The sequence below is a fragment of the Panthera tigris genome, chromosome A1, assembly GCF_018350195.1.
Source record: "Panthera tigris isolate Pti1 chromosome A1, P.tigris_Pti1_mat1.1, whole genome shotgun sequence".
Lineage (NCBI taxonomy): Eukaryota > Metazoa > Chordata > Mammalia > Carnivora > Felidae > Panthera > Panthera tigris.
In genome coordinates, this window is record NC_056660.1 from 131001262 (window position 1) to 131022514 (window position 21253).

Sequence of the window (21253 nt, forward strand, 5' to 3'; positions counted from 1 at the left end):
TGCTGGTCTTCTAGAAGAGAGGCCTGCTGTGTTGGCTCAGAGTCAGCCTTGCCCCAGTAAATAAGCAGTTGCCAGGCATGGGGAGGGCGGGGAGGGTTTGGTGTAAGCGAGTCGGGCTTCTGCATTGCTCTCTGAAGTCCCCCCATGTTGGTGTTGGGAGGAAATAGCACCACCGCAATCTCCCATTCCTAGACCTCACCCTGCCCTGCTGTTCGGCAGCCCTCACAGACTAACAAGGGCAGGCAGCTCACCCTGTGCCACAAGTCTGCGTACTTTCTGTGGCATGCAGCTGGGTTTCAAAACTTGAAGTCTTAAAGGATGCACCCCCTTCTCTGACGCAGAGCCTTTTCACACTGTGTCTGAAGTCCTATGTCCCTGAGCAACAGTCCCACACCTGCACAGTGTGCATGGTCTATGGGGTAGCAGCACTAAAAGCTGCAAAGTTTATATTTCCTCTGTGTGTGCCTATCCTCTGCTGATGAAAGGCTTTTTGCTGGCGTCTACAGGGTCTTTTGTCCTTGGGGAGGAAATAGACCCTCTTACAAAAGTACTCCAAGAAGGGGAGTGTTCTCTCCAAGTGCACCCCGGAGATCTCTACACCCCGCCAATGCAATCCAGGGCCGCCAGTCCCTCCTCCCCAGGAGCACATGCCACAGCTCCACTCCAGAGAAAGTCAAAGTCACATACTTCCAAAACATCAGAGTTTGAGCTCCAAATGCTGGTTGCAAAAACCCCTGCAACACTCAGTACTCCTTGCTCCCCAGTCCATGACCCAGAGAGGTTTTCCACTTGTGCAAACCCAATGCTGCACTCTTGCAGCCTGTCTCCCCTTCTCTCCCTTTTGTCTCTGCGTGAAAGTGTTCCCTCCCCTCCACAGCACTGCTGATTTTCTCTCCCCCAGTTCACTTCCATGCACCTTGCACCTTCCATGTTCTCTCCCTCCAACCATGGCGCTCCTTCTCCCAGTCCACAGATCAATCTCCTGGATCTTCCAAGTGATCTTACCTCCATACAGCTGTGTTTGAGGAACTAGAAAAGCCCAGGGGCCCCCTGCTTCTCTGCCATGTTAATGAACTCCTCCTCCTCAAACATCTTTTTTTTAAAGGAACTCAGAAAACTAGGAATAGAAGGTAACTTTCTAAACATAACAAAGGGCATACATGAAATACTCATAACTAACATCAAACTGAAGGCAAAAGACTGAAAGCCTTCTCACTAAGATCAAGAACAAGACAAGGATGCCCGCTTTCACTGCTATTCAATATTGTGCTAGAAATTCTAGCCAGAGCAATTAGGTAAGAAAAAGAAATAAATGACTTCCAAATTGGAGAGGACAAATTATATTTATATCTACTCAGCAATGAAATAATCCTATAGATAGAAAATCCCAAAGAATCTAAAAGAAAGTTACTAGAGCTAATAAAAAATTCAGCAAAATTGCAAGTTACAAGATCAACACACAAATATCAGTTGTGTTCATCAACAGTGAACAATCTGAAAGGATATTAAGAAAGTAATTTCACACTATTGTAAGCATCCTTTTAAGACTAAATATGTAAAATTTTAACCAAAGCTGTGAAAATGTGTACACTAAAAACTACAAAACACTAGTGAAATTAAAAAAAATGGCATAAATAGATGGAAAGTTATCTCATGCTCATGGATTAGAGAACTTAATATTAAGATATCACTACTACCCACAGCTATCTATTGATTCAGTGCAATCCCTACCAAGATTATAATAGCCCTTTTTTTTTTTTTTGGTGGTTTCCGTTTTATTTATTTTTTTAATGTTTATTTTTTTAATATATGAAATTTACTGTCAAATTGGTTTCCATACAACACCCAGTGCTCATCCCAAAAGGTGCCCTCCTCAATACCCATCACCCACCCTACCCTCCCTCCCACCCCCCATCAATTCTCAGTTTGTTCTCAGTTTTTAACAGTCTCTTATGCTTTGGCTCTCTCCCACTCTAACCTCTTTTTTTTTTTTTTTTTTTTTTTTTTTTTCCTTCCCCTCTCCCATGGGTTTCTGTTAGGTTTCTCAGGATCCACATAAGAGTGAAACCATATGGTATCTGTCTTTCTCTGTATGGCTTATTTCACTTAGCATCACACTCTCCAGTTCCGTCCACGTTGCTACAAAAGGCCATATTTCATTTTTTCTCATTGCCACGTAGTATTCCATTGTGTATATAAACCACAATTTCTTTATCCATTCATCAGTTGATGGACATTTAGGCTCTTTCCATAATTTGGCTATTGTTGAGAGTGCTGCTATAAACATTGCGGTACAAGTGCCCCTATGCATCAGTACTCCTGTATCCCTTGGATAAATTCCTAGCAGTGCTATTGCTGGGTCATAGGGTAGGTCTATTTTTAATTTTCTGAGGAACCTCCACACTGCTTTCCAGAGCGGCTGCACCAGTTTGCATTCCCACCAACAGTGCAAGAGGGTTCCCGTTTCTCCACATCCTCTCCAGCATCTATAGTCTCCTGATTTGTTCATTTTGGCCACTCTGACTGGCGTGAGGTGATACCTGAGTGTGGTTTTGATTTGTATTTCCCTGATAAGGAGCGACGTTGAACATCTTTTCATGTGCCTGTTGGCCATCCGGATGTCTTCTTTAGAGAAGTGTCTATTCATGTTTTCTGCCCATTTCTTCACTGGGTTATTTGTTTTTCGGGTGTGGAGTTTGGTGAGCTCTTTATAGATTTTGGATACTAGCCATTTGTCCAATATGTCATTTGCAAATATCTTTTCCCATTCCGTTGGTTGCCTTTTAGTTTTGTTGGTTGTTTCCTTTGCTGTGCAGAAGCTTTTTATCTTCATAAGGTCCCAGTAATTCACTTTTGCTTTTAATTCCCTTGCCTTTGGGGATGTGCCGAGTAAGAGATTGCTACGGCTGAGGTCAGAGAGGTCTTTTCCTGCTTTCTCCTCTAAGGTTTTGATGGTTTCCTGTCTCACATTCAGGTCCTTTATCCATTTTGAGTTTATTTTTGTGAATGGTGTGAGAAAGTGGTCTAGTTTCAACCTTCTGCATGTTGCTGTCCAGTTCTCCCAGCACCATTTGTTAAAGAGACTGTCTTTTTTCCATTGGATGTTCTTTCCTGGTTTGTCAAAGATGAGTTGGCCATACGTCTGTGGGTCTAGTTCTGGGGTTTCTATTCTATTCCATTGGTCTATGTGTCTGTTGTTATGCCAATACCATGCTGTCTTGATGATGACAGCTTTGTAGTAGAGGCTAAAGTCTGGGATTGTGATGCCTCCTGCTTTGGTCTTCTTCTTCAAAATTACTTTGGCTATTCGGGGCCTTTTGTGGTTCCATATGAATTTTAGGATTGCTTGTTCTAGTTTCAAGAAGAATGCTGGTGCAATTTTGATTGGGATTGCATTGAATGTATAGATAGCTTTGGGTAGTATTGACATTATGACAATATTTATTCTTCCAATCCATGAGCAGGGAATGTCTTTCCATTTCTTTATATCTTCTTCAATTACCTGCATAAGCTTTCTATAGTTTTCAGCATACAGATCTTTTACATCTTTGGTTAGATTTATTCCTAGGTATTTTATGCTTCTTGGTGCAATTGTGAATGGGATCAGTTTCTTTTGTCTTTCTGTTGCTTCATTGTTAGTGTATAAGAATGCAACTGATTTCTGTACATTGATTTTGTATCCTGCAACTTTGCTGAATTCATGTATCAGTTCTAGCAGACTTTTGGTGGAGTCTATGGATTTTCCATGTATAATATCATGTCATCTGCAAAAAGCGAAAGCTTGACTTCATCTTTGCCAATTTGGATGCCTTTGATTTCCTTTTGTTGTCTGATTGCTGATGCTAGGACTTCCAGCACTATGTTAAACAACAGCGGTGAGAGTGGGCATCCCTGTCGTGTTCCTGATCTCAGGGAAAAAGCTCTCAGTTTTTCCCCGTTGAGGATGATGTTAGCTGTGGGCTTTTCATAAATGGCTTTTATGATCTTTAAGTATGTTCCTTCTATCCCGACTTTCTCAAGGGTTTTTATTAAGAAAGGGTGCTGAATTTTGTCAAAGGCCTTTTCTGCATCGATTGACAGGATCATATGGTTCTTCTCTTTTTTTTTTGTTAATGTGATGTATCACGTTGATCGATTTGCGAATGTTGAACCAGCCCTGCATCCCAGGAATGAATCCCACTTGATCATGGTGAATAATTCTTTTTATATGCCGTTGAATTCGATTTGCTAGTATCTTATTAAGAATTTTTGCATCCATATTCATCAGGGATATTGGCCTGTAGTTCTCTTTTTTTACTGGGTCTCTGTCTGGTTTAGGAATCAAAGTAATACTGGCTTCATAGAATGAGTCTGGAAGTTTTCCTTCCCTTTCTATTTCTTGGAATAGCTTGAGAAGGATAGGTATTATCTCTGCTTTAAACGTCTGGTAGAACTCCCCTGGGAAGCCATCTCGTCCTGGACTCTTATTTGTTGGGAGATTTTTGATAACCAATTCAATTTCTTTGCTGGTTATGGGTCTGTTCAAGCTTTCTATTTCCTCCTGATTGAGTTTTGGAAGAGTGTGGGTGTTTAGGAATTTGTCCATTTCTTCCAGGTTGTCCGATTTGTTGGCATATAATTTTTCATAGTATTCCCTGATAAGTGTTTGTATCTCTGAGGGATTGGTTGTAATAATTCCATTTTCATTCATGATTTTATCTATTTGGGTCATCTCCCTTTTCTTTTTGAGAAGCCTGGCTAGAGGTTTGTCAATTTTGTTTATTTTTTCAAAAAACCAACTCTTGGTTTCGTTGATCTGCTCTACAGTTTTTTTAGATTCTATATTGTTTATTTCTGCTCTGATCTTTATTATTTCTCTTCTTCTGCTGGGTTTAGGCTGCCTTTGCTGTTCTGCTTCTATTTCCTTTAGGTGTGCTGTTAGATTTTGTATTTGGGATTTTTCTTGTTTCTTGAGATAGGCCTGGATTGCAATGTATTTTCCTCTCAGGACTGCCTTCGCTGCGTCCCAAAGCGTTTGGATTGTTGTATTTTCATTTTCGTTTGTTTCCATATATTTTTTAATTTCTTCTCTAATTGCCTGGTTGACCCACTCATTCGTTAGTAGGGTGTTCTTTAACCTCCATGCTTTTGGAGGTTTTCCAGACTTTTTCCTGTGGTTGATTTCAAGCTTCATAGCATTGTGGTCTGAAAGTATGCATGGTATAATTTCACTTCTTGTAAACTTATGAAGGGCTGTTTTGTGACCCAGTATATGATCTATCTTGGAGAATGTTCCATGTGCACTCGAGAAGAAAGTATATTCTGTTGCTTTGGGATGCAGAGTTCTAAATATATCTGTCAAGTCCATCTGATCCAATGTATCATTCAGGGCCCTTGTTTCTTTATTGACTGTGTGTCTAGATGATCTATCCATTTCTGTAAGTGGGGTGTTAAAGTCCCCTGCAATGACCACATTCTTATCAATAAGGTTGCTTATGTTTATGAGTAATTGTTTTATATATCTGGGGGCTCCGGTATTCGGCGCATAGACATTTATAATTGTTAGCTCTTCCTGATGGATAGACCCTGTAATTATTATATAATGCCCTTCTTCATCTCTTGTTACAGCCTTTAATTTAAAGTCTAGTTTGTCTGATATAAGTATGGCTACTCCAGCTTACTTTTGGTTTCCAGTAGCATGATAAATAGTTCTCCATCCCCTCGCTCTCAATCTAAAGGTGTCCTCAGATCTAAAATGAGTCTCTTGTAGACAGCAAATAGATGGGTCTTGTTTTTTTATCCATTCTGATACCCTATGTCTTTTGGTTGGCGCATTTAATCCATTTACATTCAGTGTTATTATAGAAAGATACGGGTTTAGAGTCATTGTGATGTCTGTATGTTTTATGCTTGTAGTGATGTCTCTGGTACTTTGTCTCACAGGGTCCCTCTTAGGATCTCTTGTAGGGCTGGTTTAGTGGTGACAAATTCCTTCAGTTTTTGTTTGTTTGGGAAGACCTTTATCTCTCCTTCTATTCTAAATGACAGACTTGCTGGATAAAGGATTCTCGGCTGCATATTTTTTCTGTTTAGCACACTGAAGATATCGTGCCAATCCTTTCTGGCCTGCCAAGTTTCAAAAGAGAGATCAGTCACGAGTCTTATGGGTCTCCCTTTATATGTGAGGGCACGTTTATCCCTTGCTGCTTTCAGAATTTTCTCTTTATCCTTGTATTTTGCCAGTTTCACTATGATATGTCGTGCAGAAGATCGATTCAAGTTACGTCTGAAGGGAGTTCTCTGTGCCTCTTGGATTTCAATGCCTTTTTCCTTCCCCAGTTCAGGGAAGTTCTCAGCTATAATTTCTTCAAGTACCCCTTCAGCACCTTTCCCTCTCTCTTCCTCCTCTGGGATACCAATTATGCGTATATTATTTCTTTTTAGTGTATCACTTAGTTCTCTAATTTTTCCCTCATACTCCTGGATTTTTTTTATCTCTCTTTCTCTCAGCTTGCTCTTTTTCCATAACTTTATCTTCTAGTTCACCTATTCTCTCCTCTGCCTCTTCAATCCTAGCCATTGTCGTTTCCATTTTGTTTAAAGCACTTTTCAGCTCCTCGTGACTGTTCCTTAGTCCCTTGATCTCTGTGGCAAGAGATTCTCTGCTGTCCTCTATACTGTTTTCAAGCCCAGCGATTAATTTTATTACTATTATTCTAAATTCACTTTCTGTTATATTATTTAAATCCTTTTTGATCAGTTCATTAGCTGTTGTTATTTCCTAGAGATTCTTCTGAGGGGAATTCTTCCGTTTGGTCATTTTGGATAGTCCCTGGAGTGGTGAGGACCCACAGGGCACTTCCCCTGTGCTGTGGTGTATAACTGGAGTTGGTGGGCGGGGCCGCAGTCCGACCTGATGTCTGCCCCCAGCCCACCGCTGGGGCCACAGTCAGACTGGTGTGTGCCTTCTCTTCCCCTCTCCTAGGGGCGGGATTCACTGTGGGGTGGCGTGGCCCGTCTGGGCTACTTGCACACTGCCAGGCTTGTGGTGCTGGGGATCTAGTTCTGTATCTAGATTGACTGTGGGTAGCTGGGGTGGGTAGGCAAGGTGCACGGGGGCAGGAGGGGCAGGCTTAGCTCGCTTCTCCTTAGGTGATCCACTTCAGGAGGGGCCCTGTGGCAGCGGGAGGGAGTCAGATCCGCTGCTGGAGGTTTGGCTCCGCCGAAGCACAGAGTTGGGTGTTTACGCGAAGCGAGCAAGTTCCCTGGCAGGAACTGGTTCCCTTTGGGATTCTGGCTGGGGGATGGGCGGGGGAGATGGCGCTGGCGAGCGCCTTTGTTCCCCGCCAAGCTGAGCTCTGTCGTCAGGGGGCTCAGCAGCTCTCCCTCCCTTTGTCCCCTAGCCTTCCTGCTTTCTGAGCAGAGCTGTTAACTTACGACCTCCCAGACGCTAAGTCGCGCTTGCTGTCGGAACACAGTCTGTCCGGCCCCTCCGCTTTTGCCAGCCCGACTCGGGGGCTCTGCTTGGCCGGCGAGCCGCCCCTCCGCCCTGGCTCCCTCCCGCCACTCCGTGGAGCGCGCACCGCCTCGCAGCCCTTCCTACCCTCTTCCGTGGGCCTCTTGTCTGCGCTTGGCTCCGGAGACTCCGTTCTGCTAATCCTCTGGCGGTTTTCTGGGTTATTTAGGCAGGTGTAGGTGGAATCTAAGTGATCAGCAGGACGCGCGGTGAGCCCAGCGTCCTCCTACGCCGCCATCTTCCCTCTCCTCCTTGATAATAGCCCTTTTTAGAGCTATTGTAGTAGGTGTGATCCTAGTGTGGTTTTCATTTGCATTCAAGGGGGCCTCAATAACAAAAACAAAAAATAAAATCCTAAAAGACAAGTACAATTTGGTAGGATTCTCACTTCCCAATTCCAAAACTTATTGCAAGGTTAGAGTAATCAACACACTGTGATACTGACATAAGGACATAGAGATCAATGGAACATAAAATCTAGAAATAAACCCTTTTGTCTATGACCAGTTGACTCTTGACAAGGGTGCTTAACTAAGTCCATTAAATGGGGAAAGAGTAGCTTCTGCAGTGAATAGTGCTAAGACAACTAGATTTCCCTATGCAAAAGAATAAAACTGGACCTCTGCCTCATATAATATACAAAAAAATAACTCAAAAGGGATCAAGAGCCTAAATATAAGAGCTAAAACCTTAGAGCTCTTAAATATAGGGGTAAATCTTCATGACTATTGCATTCTTACATATGATACCAAAAGCATGAACACTGTAATAAAATTAATTGAACTTCATTAAAATTAAAAATATTGTGCATCAAAGGATTATCAAGAAGGTACACAGGCAGCCTAAATAGAAAATATTTGCACATCTTTTACCTCATAAGGTCTTAATACCCAGAATATATATAGAACTCAAGAAGACAACCGAGTTTTAAAAAGGGCAGCAGACTTGAATGGACATTTGTCCAAAGATGTACAAATAATCTGTAACTACATTAAAAGATGCTCAACATCATTAGTCACTAAGAGAATGAATGCAAATGAAAACCACAATGAGATCACACATACTAGACTAGCTATAATAAATTTTTAACACAAAATTATAAGTGTTGAGAAGGATATAGAGAGATAAGAATCCTCATAGATTGCGAGTAGGGATGTAAAATGAAGCATCCCACTGTGAAAACACTTTGGAGTTTCCTCAAAAAGCTAAATACAGAATTACCATGACTTCAGTTCCTGGATATATACCCAAAAGAAATGAAAGAAGGGATTTGAACAGATATTTGTATCTCAGTGCTTACTATTTATGATAGCCAAAACATGGAAGTAACCCAGTATCTATAAACAAATTAATGGATAAACAAAATGTGGTATATACATAAAAGGGAATATTATTTAGCCATGAAAAGAAATGAAGTTATGATACATGCTACAATATCAGTGAACCTTGAAAACATGCTGGATGAAAGAACCAGATACAGAACATGAATATTCTATGATCTGATTCATATGAGATATTTAGAGTTGGCAAATTCATAGAGACAAAAAGCAGAATAGAGGTCAGTAGGGACTGAGAAGAATAGGAAAGTGGGAGATTATTCCTCAGTGACTACAAAGTTTCCCTTTGTGATAATGGTTGAACAATTTTGTGAATGTAATTAATGCTATTGAGTTGTATAGTAAAAGATGGTTAAAATGGAAAATTTTATGTTCTATATATTTTTTACCACAATAAAAAATATTTTTAAAAAGGAATCATGGTATTCATTTTTACCTGGTTAACAGAAACAAAAACTTAAATATTTTTATGATTTGGTTTGATAATGTTATAAACTGTAGTTGACCCTTGAACATTTGAAAATGCAGTTGAAAATCTGTGTTTACTTTTGACTCCTCCAGACTACTAATAACCTGTTGACTAGAAGCCTTGATGATGACATGAACAATCTATTAACACATATTTTGTATATGTATTCTATCTTGTATTCATACTGTAAAGTAAGCAAGAGAAAATCATAAGGAAAAGAAAATACATTTACATTATGCTACACAAAGTAAGTTTGTCAGAGAAAGATATCATATGATTTCACTCATATGTGGAATTTGAGAAACTTAACAGATGAACATAAGGGAAGGAAAAATAAGATAAAAACAGAAAGGGAGGCAAACCGTAAGTGGCTCTTAAATACAGAGAACAAAATGAGGGTTGATCGGGGTGGCGGGGTGGGTTAAATGGGTGACAGGCATTAAGGAGGGCACTCTTCAGATGAGCACTGCGTGTCATATGTAAGAGATGAATCACTGGTTCTACTCAAGAAGCCAAGACAACACTGTATGTTAACTAACTTGAGAATTAAAAAAATATTTTAAAAATTGGAAAAAAATCCACTTGGAAGTGGCCCTACACAGCTCACATCCATGTATATGATCAACTATATACAGGATCAACTGTATACTGAAAATCAAACCAGTGTTACAGAATTATAAGTAATCCACAGTGTACTTTAACTTATTCAATAGAAAATAATTGATTGTACAGGATTTATACATTTGACTCTGGTATCCTAAAAAAATATAGGAGATAAAGATGACATTTAAAACCCACTGTGTATTAGCTTTTCAAGTATATTAACAGAGTAACTCTATACCTACTTTGACTATAAAAATATCACTCCACCTCTGCTAAGGCCTATTTATATCAATCAACTTGACATTACAAACGTCTTATGTAATAGGAAAATACAGAGCAGTAAAATACCATGCTTCAACCTTTTGTCTGTCCCATCACACATGAAGGATAGCACACATATCTTTTTTTTTTAAAGCATCTAACTACATGTAAGCTGTAGGATGGGTAAGATGTAAGATGGGTGAAGCTGGAAGCTATCATATTGTCCTCATTCTTCAACTCCAGAAACTCAGTAAGAAAGGTGAAGTAACTTGCTCAGGATTACATAGTTGTTAACTAGCAGAACTGGGACTCAAGCTGTCCCCAAATGAGAGGGAAAGAACTAGGTTCAAATCTTAATATAAATTACTTTACCTCCATAAACCTTAATTTCCTTATTTGTAAAGTGTTGATGAATTCAGTGCTTACTGCAGTGAAGTAAGAACCAATAAGTCAGCATGAACTCTGAACACTGAACTCTGAGCATGCAGTGTGTCCATCTTGCTTACTGATTTATCTGATAAATGCTTGGCATATGACAGATGATTTTTTTTCCTTTTTAAATACTGCTCTGAGTAATAGTAATTCACGATGGCCGCACTTTTGGTTTCATGGAGGAAAGCTTTATTAATTACAAGGGAAAGGAAATAAAAGGAATTAAACAATTATAGTAAACCTAAGAGGGAGAGAAGAACAAAGAAGGCTTTGTCTAATATATCAAATCAGGCACTCACAGCATCCAACTTCTGGCTGCGGAAGCCCCATGGTGAACAGCCAGGTTGAAGTCCCCACTGAGGGTGCTTGGCAGACTGGCCTCCCCTCAGGTGAGACTTCCAACCAACTATTCCTCCAGGGCATTATATATATACTACCTATGTATGATTTGTGATTAGTCATTAAGTTTGCCTAACTGCAGTCCTGAGGGAGCTGGATTTTTTTTTAAATTTCTCTCTGTTTCTCTTACGTATCTCACAGTCTTAGGAGCCTGGGCATGTGCACATTTCTCTTCCCTCCCTGATGCATCCCACGGGGCCAGCCTGGTCTGGCTCAAGGAGGTGATGACAAGTTAATCCCTCTTGATATCAGGAACAGAAGGGCCAGTTCTGATCCCGAGGCCAGATACAGAGTACAAACCAACCAAGTGCCCCCTGATTGTCTATGTGCAGCTCTGAGCAGAAATACATGACAAGTCACACAAACAACTTCTGTGCAGAACACATACTAATTTCAAAGCTCTCTGAAGTAACCTCTAAAGAATATTTTTTCTTAAGAACTACAAAATGTATCTCAAATACATTCCTAATAATACTCCATTCCTGCTAAAAATATATTTGGGAGTCTTGATTTGAGCCATTCTCAAAAAAATAGGCTAATTATTCATTCTATTTTCTGATGTGTTTCCTTATATACAGGCACTCACTCAACCATCCATTCAACAAACATATTTAGTGCCCAGTATAAGCACTGTGAAAGTTGCTGAAAATTGAAAAAGATGTATGAGATAATTGTTCACAGTCTTTATGTCTCTGAAAGAGTCTTCAAAATAATGGAACCTACTTTATGGTCTTTGGTGAATGTAAATTTGAACCTTATTTGGGGGGAGGCAGGAAGTGATAGCCTTTATCTTCTAGGACATGGAAGAAATCCTTCTGGGGTAAAACTGTTTTTATAAAGTAGTATTTATAAAGTGGCACAAGTACCTGTTTGAGATTCGGAAATCCTGGTTCTTCTTTATACACTTGCTCAACCTGATTGTGACTTGCAGATTTTCTTCACAGTCCTTTCTCACTCTTTATTTTAAACAGTTTGACATTTCTCCAAGGGGACTTTTCCATGTGTAGGAAAAAAAAAAGAAAAGAAGTCAGATTCAACTCTTGTGATTATTACCCTTTTTCTCTTTTTGATAGCTTTAAGGGTTACTCTGTGATTTTCAATTAGAATTCATAGTGATGTTGAAATATTTTCCCCTTGAGTACTCTGCTGGACATAATCTTAAGCTTTAGGACCTAGGACAGCTGAGCAGCCTCTGTCTGGTATACTGGTGGCTGCTGTGGAGGAGGAAAATAGACTGATGCAGCCTCTCAAACTGATAAATGCTTTACCCCGAAGTGATGCACAGTATTTTGTTTGAGCAATCATTTTCATTGGTAATGTTTCATGGCCATGCCCAACTTCTAAGGGGCAGGGAAGTGCACAATAAACCACATACTCAGAAGGAGACCAGATTATTTGTGAAGAGCCCTAAATGCACCACAGTTGTGCAAATTTTAGTCCAAAATATTCGAAAACTGGGATAAAATGGAAAATGTCACATAAAAGTTCCAAAACCAACTCAAGAAAAACTTAGAAAACATGAACAGACCAGCAACTAATAAATTGATCCAACTAATAAAGAATTGGTATTTAAAAATTTACCCCTACACCTAAAAAGACAGTGGACCCAAATCATTTTACAGGCTATATTTACCAAACCATCAAGATTTTAATTTTATGCACATTGTTTCAGATAGTAAAAAGGGCACAAAATTGTCAATGTTGAGAACTCTTAAGGGTCTAAGATTTACCCTATTTGCAAGCTAACAGGTTAGTCTGCCAGTTTCATGGATGCCTGCAAAAAGCATAAGATTTCTGGGTCAGAAACAAAGGATGGTCTATTACTCAGAGACGTAGCCAAAAAGGCAGAATTTGTGGTGGGCACCTGAGCCCTCTTTCTCATAGAGCATATAGGTAGGCCCAGACGATAACTACACACAAAGTGGAGTGTGTTACATGGAGCTCCGAGCTTATAAAATTCAATTCTTTTATAACAGCATTAAATATGCTATATTCTAAGGCTACAAATCACACCTTCCCAGAGGGAGACATCCTATCTGCCAAAAATGTTTGCTATAGGAATATCTTTCAAAAAATGATACAGAACAAAGGCAGTTATTACTTCTGTTTGCAAGATATGCAGATACACAGAGACCCATGTAAAATTGTCACCTATTTGCCAACACATTTTATGAAGCCAATAAAATCATGATAAACCAGCAAACATAACATAAAACATAAAATTATACACCAATCATTCTTACAAACATGAGCATGAAAACTCTATATAAAATACATAAAGCTGAATTCATCAGTGTACAGAAACAAATATCATGAAAATAAGGAATTTATCCTAGGTATGAAAGGAAGGATGAAACATTAGAAAATCTATCACTTTATCACTTTAGTAGATTTTTAAAAATTATTCAACATTTTAAAAAAATCTATGTGAATTCATCACATTAACAGATTAAAGAAGAAAACCATATGAATATCTTGAAAGATACAGGAAAGCTATTTTGACTTGACTAAACGAATATGTTTAATATTGGCACAAGAATCCAAATTTTCTGATTTCTTGATAAGAATGACTTTCCCTGCACTGTGCTTTTTTTTCCCCACTATAATATCGGGGTGGGGGGGGAAGAGTTGAAGTTTATGTCTTTATTGTGTTCTTTTACTTTAAAATAGCATAGTTAGAAGGTAGTAATATTATTAGATACTCTTTAAACCATGTCTAATACCAAACTAATCATTATTGGTTTATCACCAGTGGTAGGTTGTGGTTAAGTTCATGTAAAAGTGAATTCCTGGTGCAGAAGCCTCTCAGGCTATTAATTCCAATCCAAACTTTCTTGGAATAAAGTAGTTGTCTATATTACAACATTTACATTGAATATTGTCAAAATGGTTTTAGGCGTACTGTCTTCTAGGCTATGCATGTTAAATGAGGGCAAAAATTGGTTTGGGGGGCACCAAAAAATCCTAGATAATACATTAGTTTGTGGCCCTCAAAATCTCAACTCCACCTGACAAAATGTATTCATTCCTATTTAATTTCTCTCATTAGGGAGAAATCAGATTTAAGTTAATTTAATTTATTGATTAGAATTCTTAAATTTAACTTATTTTTCCCCTTATGGAGGTGATAATTTAAAAACGAAGCTTGAGAAACATTTTTAAAAAGACTCATTGTTTTTTAAAACAGGAATTATGTCTTAAAATATCTTTAAACCCTCAGCCACTAACAGGTAGTAAATACACACTCTATAAATATTGACTACATCTCAGAGTTTCAGTATCTGATATTCTGACATTCTATTTAAAGTTAGCCACTGCCTTAAGAAAATCAACTCATACTTGAAGGAAATAGAAACCATTTTGTTCGAACCATCAGTGATTGATTCAGAAAAGATAGATGTAATATGAAGAACAAGCTTGAGCAACAAAAGGTAGCTTCTTTCTCCTAAGAATAGTAGTAGCCAGAGTAATACTAACAACCTAACAAGAAGAAAAAAATCTAACAGTCATTGAACCAGGCCTTCATAGTGGACCAGGCCTGTGCTTTATGTATGTTAATTCACCTAATCCTCAAAATAGCCCAATGAATTAGGTCCTCTCATTATGATCATTTTACAGTGAATCAGTAATTAATCACTGGTTAGTATAATGGCAATTTTTCTAATGTCATAATGTACCTAATACTTACCAAGTAACGATATCTATAATGTGATCTTCTTTTCGTCAGATTTTGATTGAGAAAATTGCAATCATCTCATCTGATTTATAGCTTTGGAAATTCCAAAATTGTTTTAAAGACCTACTCACTAACTCTCCACTTAAAAAAGTTTAAGAAATTAATATTAAACAAGAAATGATCATTATCCACCATACCTAAAGAACTTACTACCCTGAGCCATCTTGGGTCACCATCACCTTCTGGTATTCAAAGCTGGAAATTAGCACAAATGAGGCTACCTGAAGAATGAAAGGCGAACTATTAGTAGTTATATCCTGACAACAAGGGTAAACAGAGACTGTCCTGGGGAATAGCATAGATGATCTCTCTACTCATCTTTCGTGCCATGTCTACTCTTAGCTCTACTTTTTTCTGTAGCTATTCCATTAATACCATTATTCCTTTGACCCAAACAAGTGAAACTTGAATCTGAAACATCTAAGGTTTATAAATAATCCTTTAGGTCAGAAAAATCACTTATTTTTTACATATAATAATAATTTCCATTAACAATGTTACCTGTTCTCCAGCCTCTATTTGTGAAGAAGTTTTTGAAAACGTGTATAAACTACTTTAGGAATATTTGGGTTATGTGTTAGGATGATTTTTGAATGTGAGAAAAACTCTTCCCACTTCCCCTCTATCCTATACCAACATGTTATGATGGTATGTAATGTTAACTGAGGAAAACTGGAAGTCTGGTAACACAGAAAGATTGATTTCATTAGTTTGTTTTCTATGTGTTACAATATGTTGAAAATTGCATATGCCCAGTTAAATGGATTTACAGTATATTATATAGTTTCAGATAAACTACTAGCACAAAGTAGACAAGAGCCTTAATTAAAAAGAATTCTATTAAGGGGTACCTAGGTGGCTCAATTGATTGGATGTCCAACTTCGGCTCAGGTCATGATCTCGCAGTTCGTGGGTTCGAGCACTGTGTCAAGTTTTGTGCTGACCGCTTAGAGCCTGGAGCCTGCTTTGGATTCTGTCTCTCTCTCTCTGCTCCTCCCCTGCTCATATGCTCGCTCTCTCTCTCTCTCTCTCTCTCTCTCTCAAAAATAAATATTAAAAAAAGAATTCTATTAAGAAATCAGATTAGAGATAATACTAATAAGGCAAACAAAAAAAGTAGAGGGGATGACACATCATCCTAGTGTAAACATTCTGTCGGCTATAAAAATTAATTATAATATAAAATATTATAGGAAGTTAGCCAAAAAACATAAATTATTAAAAATATATTTGAACTATGGCCCTCTAATTTATTCTAAAATACCATTTCACCTTTATCTCATCCTTTAAAATTTTATGTTTGTGATCCACATAATACAAGTAAATATAATTTATAAATCAACACTGAAAATATTAAAAGTGACTGGAAAAGACACAACTAAGTAGAAGGCTATTCCATGTTCATTGATTAGAAAACTTAATATTAAGAAGTCCATGCTACTCAAAGCAATATAAAGATTCAACACAATCCCTATCAAAATACCAAGGGCATTTTCACAGAAATAGAAAAAAACAATCCCAAAATTCTTATCGAACCATTAAAGAATCCCAAATAGTCAAAGCAGTCTTGAGAAAGAAAATTCCTGATTTCAAATTTTATCGCAAAGCTATAGTAATCAAAACAGTGTGGTACTGGCATAAAAATAGACACATATACCACCAGCTAACTTTCAGTAAGGGTGCCGGGGATACACAATGAGGAAACAATAGTCTCTTTAATAAATGTTGCTGGGAAAACTGGATTGCCACATGCAAAAGAATGAAATTGGACCCCTATCTTGTACCATACACAAAAATCTACTCAAAAAAGTTAAATAGATCTGGAACCGTAAAAGTCTGCAAGAAAACATTGAGGCTAAGTTCCCTGACATGAGCTGTGGCAGTGATTTTTGGTTATAACCACAAAACTCAGGGAAAAAAATGAAAAACAAGTGGGACTACCTCAAACTAAAAAGTTTTTCCATAGCAAAAGAAACAACAAAATGAAAAGGCAACCACTATACTGGGAGAAAATATTTGCAGATCATACATCTGAGAAGAGACACTGGAAATTCGCCAGTAGAGTAGGCTTTTACGTGCCTTTATATGGAATATGTCTTACAACTTAAATATGTACAATTTTTATTTTAAAATGTAAAATAAAACCTATAAACAGTAATCTAGAATTGTCCATCATCCAAGAAATTTGACTTTAACTGTACTAATACCCAAGTGAGTGTAACCTTGCCATCAGAATAAGCAGCCTGATCTAGAGCCTAATTTTTAACATTTCTTCCATTGTTAAGAATGGTGAACCACAATCTGCTTCAAGCTTGAGACTAAGAAAACTTTTATCACCAGAGTTACTAGCAACTACCAAAATACTCAAGCTCTAAATAATTAGCATGCACATATTAAAAAGAAAAAGGACAACATTTCACAAGGAGATACAATAATTCTAAGATATATATTTCATTTAGTCATAAAAGAACTATCACTTTTTTAAGGTGGGTACTGGCAGTTTATTTCCTTGGTTTTTCATTCCGCCTCAAAATATTAATGTTGTACCCTGGGAGATTAGAAGTTTTGGATTTCCTTATTTGAGGCCCTCCCTTGAGGTCTATTGCATGTATCTCTCTGTAGATATAGATCTAGTCCTAAAATCCTTCCACATCTCCCCTGCCCTACCCTGTCCTTCTTTCAGATCTCTATAGGTACAGATCTACCCAAAGCTTCTGTAGACAGAGTGCAAGTGTCTATTACACTGCCTGAACATAGTGGGCTATAATGTCTGAAACATGCCTGGCCAGGGTGGCCTCAGAACAAATGGGACTTTAGCTTTGTCTAGGGAGCCATGTGGAAGAATGGCTCCCTTAATAAAGTAGGAGGAAGGCTGTGTCAGAGTGTTTGGAAGGTCTCTGTACCCTTGGGGACGGCACTTCTGTGTGTATTACACAGAGCTAGAAATGGGGCTGCAGCCACACTGGAGTCCACCACCAGCCACCCCAGAGGAATCTCAAGTCAGTCCAGGAGCCTGTACTGTGAATGGGTGGCCTGTGCCATACATATCTGTGAGCTTTCGGGGTCCCTGGCTTGGTTCCCTGGTGGAACTTTGCTGGATAGTGGGTTGTTGGTAGTTGCATTTGAGGCTGAGGCCCCAGGGGCTTTGATCTACAAGGATATCCTCACCCAACTGTACAAACACCAGGCTGCCACAAAATGATCCTGTCACCCTCTCATCACCTTGACCTGAGAATTAGGAACCAGGATCCACCTGTCTACAAGACATTCTCCTGGCGCTCGTAGGGTGTTGCAGTCTTAGTGATGTTCAACCTCAGGCACTGCCTGGCAACTGCCTTCAATGGAGGGACCAAAAAAAATCCACAAAATAAACACATAACAATGCAAATGACCATTTGGTCTGATCAGCTAAAATTGGGACTCAGCATTTGGACCATCTTGGGCGGTTTATGCTTTCCCAAAATGCTCTGCATTTAGGACCCCACCCCCGAAAGAAGGTCTAATGCACTCTGTGTCAAGTCCCCCTGCACACATGTTTCCTTATGCTGTAAGGTAGCTCTCAAACAATGCCAGCTGAAAACTGAAATCGAAGAGCCACCAACTGCCTGGGAAAGATCCCATGGTGTTTCCATTAGATGGTCCCTTTATTTATACAGATGATGTTTTCTTTAGCTAAAGCCAGTGGTTTTTCTGGAACCGAAACACATAAGCACTGACAAACACAAAGTCACATACAAACACGCTCACACCTACCATTATTAAATGCTAATTGACTGTATTTAATTCCTGGTATAATTAGTCCCTTTACCAAACACTTTTGTTTAGATCCAGTTGTCTTCTTATAGTGCAAATAGTTCACTTTCAGAGCCCTGGGAGGCAAAAGGATATAGTAGGGGATTTTTGGTCTGTTTGTACTTTTTTGTATGTTTGATGGTTGGTTAGTTTTATAATTTGCTAGCACTTGGAGTTGACTAAAATAACTGGTTGCATTTTTCATCCAGTCTTCCTTTCAACCACTGATGTGACTTTAACCGTATAAGGAGGTTATATTTTTAAAATACCTTTTAATGAGATGTAAAATGGTACTTCCTGTTTCCGTTGTTTTCATTTATATGATTTTCTTTATGCATTCCCATGTTATCGGAATTGTCTTTTCCTTCTCCCATGTTCTTCAGCAGTGCTTTCATTTTAGAGCTCACGTCTCTCTTGACGTACCCTGCAAAGAGCAGTCAAGAGCATGAAAACCCAGCTAGAGCCAATCAATACACAAAGTAATGGAATCTAACAAAGAACCAACTATTTTCTATAAGTGAAAAGTAGGGAGGCCTCACTCACTCTCAGACTGGGAATAGAATCACGTCCACTGCACAAGTACCTGGTAGCATCTCGATTTAGCCCAGACGTTCCACATTCACGTCCCATGTATGAGACATTTTTCTCATAGAATTTTGCTCAAATAACAATGAACTTCTTACGGTAAAAGATCAAAGGTTAAGTTAGTGACCAGAAGTTACAGAGAGCACTTGTGAAAATAAAACCTGAACAAGTTTAAACTTAGAAAATGCTCTCATGTGAAAAAAAATTAAAAATCTGTGAGGATCAAAGGTAATCAAGTTATTAGATGGTGTAGATGAGACATTGGGAGACCCGAAGTGATCAAATAACTTGCCCAAGAAAGTGACCAAACAAGGCTTGTCTCCTGACTCCAAATCCCATACTCTGCTAATTTTACTGTTCCTGCCCTAAAAACCCTCAACTAGAAGAGACTTCTCATAGTTCTTATCATTGGCGGGGGCCGGGCAGCAGGGGGGGCGGGAATGTCAGGAATACAACCTACCACTCATTGGAATCAAGATACCCTCTGTTCATGGTAGCTTCCTTTCTGAGCATGTGTCTGAATTCAGTGAGCGTTAAGATGTGTTCATACATCTTCTAGGTTTCCACAGACGTGCAGCCCCAGTTACAAGGAGGCAGTTCCCACATGGTGCACATAGAATGGATTATCTGCACTTTGAGGATGACAGCCGCGGATGGTGGTTTGACATGGATATGGTGATCATCTATATTTATTCAGTGAACTGGGTCATTGGATTCATTGTTTTTTGCTTTCTTTGCTATTTTTTCTTTCCATTTTAGGAATTTTCATACTTTACTACAGTTGAACAATCACAAATGATGTAGATAACAATTAAACATTTTTGAAATGAGATTTTATAATGTTGCATTGTATAAATTGTTGGTGTTTATAGAAAGTCTGAGAACAATGGACTTATTTATTAATGTTTTTCATGTAACAAACTAAGGTTTATTCAGGAACTAGTCTGTCTAGCACTTAGCAGTGATGCACTGTTGATTTCCTAGTTCCTCTTGGTTTAGGATTTATGGGCTCTAATTTTACAATACCAGTTTTATGCTTAATTGTAAAGACTGAGGTTTCCCCTCCTTGTAAAAATACAAAACAAAATTATAATCTGGGTAGATAGTATCTTTATTGACAAAATATTTAGCCAATCGCCACTTAGGCAAATTATGTGCATTAAAGATAAGTTATATTTCCTGGGAACTAATCTAGCAGGGTATACTCAGTTTTGGTTTCCAATTATCTCTGCTTATTTCCTGTTCTGTTATCAGGAAAGCTGGCTGTTTTTTTACATAGACCTAATAATAGCTAGCATTAGTACAACATGTTTTATTATTATAAGAACAGAATAGTAAATGCAAAAAATCTGAGACTGATCCCCACCAATAGAAAGAGAAATATATTAACTTTCCGAATTGCAGGATTACTCATTTGAGGATATAAAAAATTTACCAATTTTCAGTAGTCTAAAAGAGCAGTGCATGTCCAAAATGTATCTAATTTAGTAATTTAACGCAGAGATTGTCAAATATACTGTAAATGTGCAATAAAAAGTGGCTTTTAAATTTTTTTTCATTGTTTAAGGTGATTTAATATCTGGAATAAGGAACTGCTGTTAATAGGCTTATGACATATACGAAGAAAACCTGGCATTTCTTTTTATTGTTACGGTATTCTACCATAAGCCTTGGAATTAGTTTTTCCCTTAATTAAAAAAAAAAAAAAAAAAAAGGAAATCTGAACTATCCCAGTATAGGAAACAATTAGGGCAAGCATCTCAGTTTCAAAAATGAGAAAACTAAAGCACAAAGAAATAAGCTTCCTTATTTCAGTCACTCACGTGGTCTTTGTGTAGCCTATGAGAACACAGGAACCACTCATCCAGCATTCCTACACTATGTCATCACATTTCTGATCATGCAATACGCATATTTTACACAAGGTAAGTGAACCTGTCATGGCACTTAAAAAATAATATAACCATCCAAACTGTGGCTGACAAGGCTTCCAGAGTTCAGTCTAGGGAAAGTCCAAATTCGGCCTAATTATACTGACTGTATTTGAGTAAAAACAGCTATCTGATGGTATGTGATGTTCTGGGAAATAGGATAGAATGATACAGTGAAAGAAAACAACAATGTACATAAGACATTATCAAATT

At 38.3% G+C, this 21253-nt stretch overlaps 1 protein-coding gene across 3 annotated transcripts in view; it reads left to right on the forward strand.

Moving 5' to 3' along the window:
* Positions 1-20848, forward strand: part of RNF180 (ring finger protein 180) — a 209177-nt gene extending 188329 nt beyond the window's left edge. For all 3 annotated transcript variants that reach the window (XM_042987623.1, XM_042987631.1, XM_042987629.1), the window contains exon 7: positions 19669-20848. In XM_042987623.1, the coding sequence (XP_042843557.1) occupies positions 19669-19868 (200 nt within the window). In that variant the 3' untranslated portion in view covers positions 19869-20848. The remainder of the gene's footprint in view (positions 1-19668) is intronic.
* The last annotated feature ends 405 nt before the right edge of the window (positions 20849-21253 follow it).